The sequence below is a fragment of the Thermobia domestica genome, chromosome 7 (genome assembly GCF_964235325.1).
Source record: "Thermobia domestica chromosome 7, izTheDome1.hap1.1, whole genome shotgun sequence".
Lineage (NCBI taxonomy): Eukaryota > Metazoa > Arthropoda > Insecta > Zygentoma > Lepismatidae > Thermobia > Thermobia domestica.
This window is the reverse complement of record NC_137460.1, coordinates 170129544-170139383: the sequence shown is the minus strand read 5'-3', so window position 1 is coordinate 170139383 and position 9840 is coordinate 170129544. Positions and strand designations below refer to the sequence as shown.

The 9840-nt window shown below is 38.0% G+C and overlaps 1 protein-coding gene across 1 annotated transcript; it reads right to left on the bottom strand.

The window, feature by feature from the left end:
- Nucleotides 1-3861: 3861 nt before the first annotated feature.
- On the bottom strand, nucleotides 3862-9126 carry LOC145689413 (uncharacterized). Its single transcript, XM_081763568.1, has one exon. The coding sequence runs from the start codon at nucleotides 9124-9126 to the stop codon at nucleotides 3862-3864; it is 5265 nt and encodes a 1754-aa protein (XP_081619694.1).
- Nucleotides 9127-9840: the final 714 nt, after the last annotated feature.

Genomic DNA, 9840 nt, shown 5'->3' with positions numbered 1-9840 from the left:
ATATTGGAAAATGTGGAGTGATTGTATTTAATAAAATTCAAGGTTACCCACTGGTATTTATGACCATCTTACACAGTACGTTACAAAATGCGAGTGTTGAAAATGACTTTTATATTATTACTATAAGAGATCCGCATGCGAAGATAAAGCAAGAACCTAATTAAATAAACAGCTGGAATCTGAAAATGGTGACAATGGCAGGAGTCGTTGCCATTTCGCCATTCCATTCAATAACAAAAAAGACGTTAAGGAATGGCTGACAGCCGAGATCTTATGTCCACCATTGGAAGTTCAGAGAAGATACTGAAGAAGTTAATGGTTTGTGACAGAGAGGAGGCGGAGAGTTGGATTGCTCAGTTTTTCCAGGATTCCATCAGCTATCTGCCCTGTTCTTAGGAAGGAGCTCATTATATGTCTTTCGAAGCTGTTAAAAGCAGAGATTCATCAGGGACTTCTTAACACCTCAGTGGTGCATTCGTTTCACGAACAATAAAACTTTGAATGATGCAAGGTTTTACAGGACGAAGCTAATCATTTAATGTGAACGATTGATGCTAGGATCCCGGAGAGATAATATCCATTTAATACAATGTACATTTAACGGTTGCTCATGGCATTTGTTTGTAGGCACGATGGAGCGCTCCGTTTGGATGGCATTTTCTAAGAAGATTATAGGGTCAGTTAATTCTAGTAAACACAATTCGCTGGTAAACTCAAGGATGGACATGAGAATAAAAAAGAAACACAGGTGTCCACAAAAAGTTTTGTCAGGTTTATTACAACTTGCACCATTCTACGAGGGAATGTCATTTAGTAAAAGTAATTGAAGCAAAAGAAAAACTAAAGCCGGAGCTTGCTTGGAAAAAAGGAATATGTAAGGTTCGGAGAAGCCATTACTTCTAACGAAGAATTAAGTAATAATTGTTGACGTTTCTTCGACTTGCTCGAGTGATGAACGCAATACCTTCTTTTTAGTCGGGAACGAGCTATTGACACAGGTGCTGGTGTATCTTTGCTCTCATTACTACGCTTTCAGATAGCGATAATGAAAAGTTTCTCATTCTATCTTCTTTGCGCACTATATCATGAATTTAAAGGTGGTTAGCTAACTTCCCAGACAATGCTTTATTTGTGTCGAGAAGTTTCATACTGTTGCCCGTTGATTTTGACTGCAATCATAAAATTGGGAATGCGACACAGACCAATGTAGCGACAAAGTTATTCAGCTCTACAATAGTGTCTTCGGAATTTGGACACAAAGCTGGGGAAACATCACAATACTGTGCATGATACTCTTTCGTTTGCTAACCTTGCTATAACGAGCAAATATGCTCTATCAAGAAGAATGCTATTCAGATACCTACTACCTACAGTGAGGCATTACCTGCATTATCCGAAAGTTATTGCAACGTTTTGAAAGATGAAATAAACAAGAACATGTGAAACTATTATATATAAGCATGCCATTTCGAAAAGTTTAGGAAGAAAAAAATCATAAAACATTTAAAAGCTGTTCGAGCAAATCGTGATACAAGAAATAAACAGTCCGTTTTGCTCCAGAGTTATTCCAGAGAAAAAAAGTGGCAAATTAAGGTTGTGTTGTTTATAGGGTTTTAAATGAAATCTTTGAAGATAGCTAACTACTTCCAGGGATAGATGAGAGTCTTGAAGAGCTTGCAGTGACAATGATATTCTCAACTTTAGACGCAATTATCAAATAGATGTATCTGAGAAAGATTGAGAACAGGTTTTCCTTGGAAACGGTTTTTACCGAATTTAAAAGTATGCCGTCCGAGTTATGCAATTCTCCTTCAATATTTCAACGGGCTATGGATATTATTCTTAAAGAGTGAAAATGGAAATAGGCTATTTCGTACATTGATATATATTATCCTTTACTCCAAGTCGGTTGAAGAAGAGAACATCTTTCACAAGTGCAACAAAAATTGGAATCTTTTCCAGTTCTCTTAATCAGAAAAGGTCTTAGTGTATAGAAATAGAACTAAAGTGTAGGGAAACTTACTTTCAGGGAAGATGTCAAACCAACATCAGGAAAAGTTTACTATTGAGAATGGTATTGAACACGAAGAAACTTGAAACAATTAAAGAGGGGAGTTCTTTTCCAAAATTGAGTTTAAAACAGGATTCTTGGTCACAAGAAGCACAAAGCGAATTTCAGCGAAGTTGCCTTCCGACAATATACTTTGCTTATACTCGAAATTCTCAAAAGAGGTTAATATGATAACATACGCTTGAGACGTTGCTATAGATATTTTTCCACTAGGAAAGATAGCTCATGAAAGAGAAAATGGTCTTAGCTTTAGCAGAAAGGCCGACAAAACTCAAAAATGCACTTACAGAGTAAGAATTACTTGCAGTACATATAATCAAAGCAAGCAAGCATTTCAGAAGATATCTCCCAAAAAAAAATTCGTTATGTGTACAAATCACAAAGCACTAAAACGTCTTCGTACAGGCGTATTGTAGCATTTGGAAGTTTGAGGAAGCTTTAAATTACGATTTTCAGTAGAATACTTGCATAGAGCATTACGAACACATCACTAGAATGTCTATTCAACCTACAGTTGCCGCTGGTAAGGCAACCAAACTATCTTCTCTCAGGAAGACAAGATGATAATTCTGGAAGCTTACCATATTGCGTCTGTATATACCAGTGCCAACTGCTTAAATTTTTTATTTAACCTAAATATGTTTGGGATAACCTTTACAGTTATATCAACGCTTACACAGCGCGTTGACGATGTCTCCGTTCGAGGGTAAGTGACCTTGTAGAAGTTTCCGGAAGTTACAAGCAGATCGCCCGGACATAAGTCCAAACAAGAAGTAGTCGCTCTGTGAGTTGTACAGCTCATAATCACAAAGCTTTGCACACCCATATAATACTCACGGATAACGAGTCGGGACTCGTTATCAAAATATGTAAGGAGAAAGCCGTCAAACATTAGTTTGTATACAAATTCTCATCAAAAGATCACCACAAAACCCTTGGATTGAAAGAGCAAACAAAAACATTTCCTTATATCTTGAAATATGGTATGCACCCATGGTTAAAATAGACACAACATTAGTTTACCTAAAATATACTGCCATAAGGTGTTACTTAGGTAACAAGAATTGCTAAAAGATATGAAAAAAAAAAGAAATGAGAAATAGAAAACTGGGCACTCTTCTCTATGCAAAATGCAAACCACAACCAAATTTTTGCTAGAACCGATACTTCAAATTTGGAAGGAGAAATGTTCGAGGTGGCTTCTTGATGTTAGAAGGATGTTGGAGATAGCGCTTATGCTTACACAATAGATGATCCCTATGAAGGAGACAGGCAAGGACCTGAATTGAATAAGTGGCTAGAGTGTCAACAACTATTTAGGCGTTGAAGTAACTAGAGCCCTAAACTTGAAATGCCACTAAACAGTAAAATTGCCGAGGAAACAAAGATGATTGAGATCAAGAGGTTTATAGTACGAGTGACATGAATTGAACCTCTGATTGGAAAAAGGGAATAAGTACAATTTTTTGCGATTTTAACCTGAGATAGCAGATGCGTTCCTTTAAGATAGTTACATCGTTGAGTAGAAAATATGAATGTTTGGGCAACTCTATATGACCAATGTAGATGTTACAATAAAACGTTAATATTATATTATAGAAGGCAAAAAATACTATTTTTATTCTAACATTAGCACTTGCACTACAGCTGATACAAAACGAGCGAGCGAAGAACAAAAGAAAAACAAAAGAAGAACAAAACTCGGCACAAATGTTGCCACAACAAATCCAACATCCTCCCACCTTGAGTTACGTTGAGGGAACTAGTAACTCAACCACAACAAACATTATTTATTTTTTAAGTATACACAAAAGATCTAATCTGGTAGGAGGTTTCACTTTTCTACCAGTTCGAGTTGTAACAGTTTGAAGTTTTGTTTCACATTCAGTCTCTATGTTTTTATCACTCACTCCGTCCATTTGTTCATCACTACGATACACTGCTGGTTCTTTCAACACCTGTGGTATCTCATTTGAATGAACTTCCAGGGGAAAAACTCGTTGCACTGGTCTCATCATCAATCCGGTACGTGTCTTCAACCGCACAAGTCGTACTTCACCGTCACGTCCAGGTAATATTTCAACAACTCTTGCTAAAGGCCATTCTAAACGTTTCAAGTTCTCGTTTTCTACAAGTACAACATCCCCTATTTTGATTTCACTATGGTCTCTTCTAGATTTCCAATGCTGCACCAACTGTCCCAAATATTCACTGCGAAATCTACTGCGTAACTGTTCCCTGAGTTTATGACAATATCTCAACCGTTTTTGTAGGTTAACGGATTCCAAGTTGTCGAGATCCGGTACTCCTACTTCTCTAACTTGCTGCAGAAACATAGCTGGAGTTAAAGCTAATAAATCCGAACTATCATCTGAAACATAAGTTAACGGCCGACCATTCATGACAGCTTCACAGTCACACAACACTGTAATGAATTCTTCATAATTTAGAGAAGCCTTCCCAAGTATTCTCCTTAACAGTCCTTTCATTAATCGAATTAAACGCTCCCACCATCCACCCCACCAAGCAGCACTGGGTGGATTGAATTTCCACTTGATGCGTTTCACACCTGCAAAAGACGTTATACATTTCCAATCCAGTCTGCCCAATAAATTTTCTGTGCCAACAAAATTCGTGCCATTGTCACTGTAAATGACCGAAGGACGGCCTCGACGCGCTATAAATCTTCTAAGGGCTTGAAGAAAGTCACTCGTTGATAATCCGGAAACAAGCTCCAAATGCACTGCTCTATATACTGCACAGGTAAATATACAAATCCAAGCTTTTCCTCCATCTCGTAGTCTAACTGGTCCGGTAAAGTCCACTCCCGTTACTTCAAACACTGCTGCATCTCTGATTCTATCTTCGGGTAGAGCTGCAGGGATTGGTTCCAACTTCTTGGCAGTATATCGTTTACATATGACACATTGCTTTATTATAGATCGAATAGTTTTTCTTCCTTTGAGTATCCAAAACTGTTCCCTAAGAAGACTCAACAAACCTTGAACACCAACGTGACAAGCTTCCACATGTTTATCGTACACTAACATTTTTACTACTGGATGTGTGCTTGGCAACACAACTGGATAACGGAAGGTTTCAACATCTGAAAGTTCTGTAATTTTGGTTTTTATTCTGATGAGTTTGTCATTGTCTTCGAACGGACACAAAGATTTCAAATTCTTGTCGCCAACACCCTCAAAGGAATCTGTTTGAACAAGTCTAATAACTGTCTTCTCTGCTGACAACAATTCTTCAACAGACAACTCGTTGCTTCTTCTTTGCTTAGAACGACAATTATGAATAAATCTTTTCATCCAACCTATTATGCGAACTAATTTTTCGTATTTGGAAGGATACCGATAATACCAGTCACTGTCCTCCTTTCCAACATTAAGCATAACTGATGAGACCGTCTTTTTCTTTTCCTGCGTAATGATTTCTTCTTTGTACTCATACTTCTGTTCTGGCCATTCCTCCTTGGGTCGTCGCAGCCACGAAGGACCTTCCCACCATTTTGACTCAAGCAGTTGTTCTGAAGTACATCCTCTCGATGGTAAATCCGCCGGATTCATGGTTCCTGGTACGTAATGCCAAGTTTCCTTTTCACTTAATTTTCGGATTTCTTGCACTCGATTCCAAACAAAAGTATTCCATTGCTCATCTCGTTTAATCCATGCAAGAACTGTTGTAGAATCTGTCCAATAATAAATCTGTATACCTTCAAGATTCAAGGCCTCAATCACAGAAGTAGCTAGTCTCCCACCAATAGTAGCTGCCAATAATTCTAATCTTGCTATGGTTGATTTCTTTATAGGAGCAACTCTTGTCTTGGCTTGTACTAACTGCACATTAATGTTTTCTCTTGTAACAGTTCTAAGAAAAACTGCCGTAGCATAGGCTCTTTCACTTGCATCACAGAACACATGTAGACTACAATTTTCTGAATCTCCTTGGATACATCTAGGAAATGAAAGTTCTTTCAACAAAGGCAATTCACCTACCCACTGTAAAAATTTCTTCCTTACTGCCCCTGGTACTTCTTCGTCCCAACTTAATTCCAATCGCCAAATTTCTTGCAAAAGGATCTTTGGATACAACGTCACTGGAGAAGTAATCCCTATGGGGTCAAATATCCTATTTGCAAACGACAAAATAACCCTCTTAGTAAGAACTTCTGGTATCAACCCGTCGCAGCATTCTGGTCTTATTGCCAAAGTGTCAGATTTCGTTTCCCACTGTAGACCTAAGACTGGTACTCCGTTGTCTTGCTCCATCTCTCCAAAAGAAGTGTGCTCCCATCCTCTCAGCTCAAATCCAGCTTTCGCCATTACTTGAGTACTTTCATTAATGAAGTGATGAAGCTCCTCTTCATTCCTTACGCTGGTAACGCAATTGTCCACATAAAAACACTTCGAAAGCTGAGCGATGACTTCTCTGGAATATTGGCTTTTTCCTTCTCTTTGTTTTTCCATTTCTAACTTAAGATGATGTTCTATCACTGCACACAACAAAAATGGACTGCAGTTCACACCAAAAACTACACGCTTGTGACGAAATATCTTTTCGTTTCCCTCCTGGTCAACCCACAAAAATCTCAAAAAGTCACGGTCTCTTTTACAAACACTAATTTGTAAAAATGCTCTCTTGATATCGGATACAACTCCGATTCTATTTAACCTGAATTTTATCAAAATTGAGGGTATCATTTCGATCAAATTAATGCCCTTCTCTAAACACTGATTCAATGAAGGATAATTTTTCTCCCTGGCTGATGCATCGAAGACGGGACGTATTTTCGTCGTACTGCTTTCCTTGACTACATGGCGATGAGGTAAATAATGCCCTTCTCTATCCTTTTCTTCTGGTGGAACTTCTTCTATTACGCCATCATATATCCATTCATTCAACACTTGTTGATAGTCTTCGTAACGGTTTTCCTTCTTCAACTTAGCAATAAGTGTATTCAATCTTCTTTTGCACATCTCAATATTACTAGGAAGTGTAGGATGTCCTTCTATCCAAGGTAACATTACTTCGTACCTCTTCTCCTCATTAATAGCTACGGTCTTATTAAAGTAATCCATTACTGCTTGCTGAGCTTCCAATTTTGTCTTCTTTTCCGCAGGATCTGTGATACCAAGAACATCTAACCGCCATAAATCCGCTATAGATGCTTCTTTACAAAACATGGACATCGTTGCCATAGACGAGAATTTAACATCACCACGTACTTTCACTTTGCCCATTAAAACCCAACCAAGCAATGTTTCCATAGCTACCAATCCGGACTTCAACACAATTCTTTTCGCAGTAAAAAGTTTTCCTGCAATGTCAGAACCAATTAAAATTTCTATCGCGCCAGGGTTCCTGTCGTAAATTTCTACACCAAAATTTTTTAACTCCTGTATCCAAGGACCTTCAACCACTGACGTCACATTGCTACATATTGTATCTTGGTTCAGCGCTTCAAAATTGCATGCATAATCTCCTTTCAGACTATACAACCTAACTTGATAACAACTATGTTCATAAGGTGCAGAACAAATACCTCCAAAGAGTGCATGCATAACACTTTCTTTTTTAACACTTTCGTATCCCATTTCCAATGCGGTAGCTGTTCGAATGTACGATCGTTGGGAACCTGTATCTATAATTGCTCTTACCTCCCTTTCTGTCTCTTGACCCCTTACTTTTACAACTAATGTTTGCAAAAACGTTTCGGCATACACGTTATTAGTTAATGTATTTTCAATAACCGGTTTCGTTACACTTTGTTTCACTGTACCGTCATTTTCCTTGTTACCTTTTGGTCCCTTGCACATAATGTATGAATGTTGTCCCTTGCACTTGGCGCATTTTAATTTTACTCTACATCTACTGCTAACATGCCCCGGTTTTAGACATTTGAAACAACAACCTTTTGCTTTTAACACCTTTGTTTTTTCCTCGAAAGACCAGTTACGTGCCTTCGAACACTCTTCGCTAACATGAAAATCACTACAAAAAATACATTTCTCTGGGTCACCTTTACAATTAACTAACTCTGCCGCTGTTGGAACAGTTTCTGTGGGACTACTTCGATCCTTCCTTTTCTTTATCGCACTGGAAGTATCTTTCAAATCAAAGCCCGCAACTGCAAGTGCTATTCGCTCTTCACTTTCAACTTCTTTTCTCACAAACAACATTAAATTTTCCAGTCTATTTTCCACTGTAGATTCTCCATAGTTCGTAGTTCCTCTTTGCCATGCTCGCAAAAGTTCCTCAGGTAAACACGATTCCACTAGTGGGTACAGCATTGCTGCGCATTTGTCTGTCGTCACTCCTAATGTACTTAATGCTCGTAATTGTGACTCAATTTTGTCGTACAAGGCACTGAGTTCTAATTGCTTATTACTGTTCAAATTGCTTAACACCAGTTTTAAAAGTTCCCTCACATACACTTCTACCAATGTATCTTCACGACCGAAACGTGACTTCAAACCTTCAATCACTTTCGGATAGTTTTCTTCACATAACGGGAAACTTTCAACAAATTGGCGTGCTCTTGAACCGGGTAGAGTAGCCTGAACTAAATATTGAAATTTGTCACTGTTTGCGATATTCGTGTCCGCATCGATTCGATTGAACTGACTCCAAAACGGTAACCAATTCTTTAAGTCACCATCAAACTTCTTCAATTCAATTACCGGTAACTTAATACCCCGTTTCTTACCTTCTGTCGAAACACTGTCTGTATCACGAGTTGAATTTGATGCATGCTTATCGATCAACTCTTGAACTTTCGTACGAAGACTATAAAATGTCAGAACATACTTATCTTGTGCTTCTGTTTCCTGAATCAAATCATCTTCTTGGAATTCTTCTTTTAATAACAGTTCAATGTATTCATTGTGTGCTTCATCAACTACCCTGTATTTATCCTCCAATAATTCGAAGTTCACTTTAAGTTCGTCAATGTTCACATTCGCGGCATTACAGCACTGCTCCACATTTTTTGCGATTTTTGTAAATACAGCTCTCGCCACTGTTCTCACTCTTTTTGCCTTCTCCATTATTTAAGTTGTTTTTCAGTCGTGTCACGGTCGCCAGATATTACAATAAAACGTTAATATTATATTATAGAAGGCAAAAAATACTATTTTTATTCTAACATTAGCACTTGCACTACAGCTGATACAAAACGAGCGAGCGAAGAACAAAAGAAAAACAAAAGAAGAACAAAACTCGGCACAAATGTTGCCACAACAAATCCAACAGTAGAAGACAATCTCTCGCTGATTAGAAAAAGAGAATAACTACGTTTGTTATTTCCTTCTTCCAGTCACTATAATATACCACCACAACTGTGAGACTGTGTGTAAGTAGGCAACTACTATAGCCCTCTGCTGACGTTTCGATACTTCGCCTTGTCTTCGCATTGCACAATCTATAGAGAAATTTTTGCCCCAATCAGTTACAGATTATGTGTTTTCAGTGATATAAGACGTGATCATACAATGCCAAAACTGCAATCATACAATGACATGAATGCTTTTCAGCCTGGCCGTGTCATAACGGTTCAGCACTATACAGCAATATTTGCCTGTCAGAGGTCACAGTTTTTACCATGTGACCGAAATATTGCTATAATCAAACGAGAACTCAAACGACACAATCACATTTATTTACCAGCACAGTATAACCACATGATTGCGAATGCAAGAAATAGTCATACTCCATTTCAGGTTTACGAAGTTATCAATGAAGAAATCTTAGATTTCAAACTT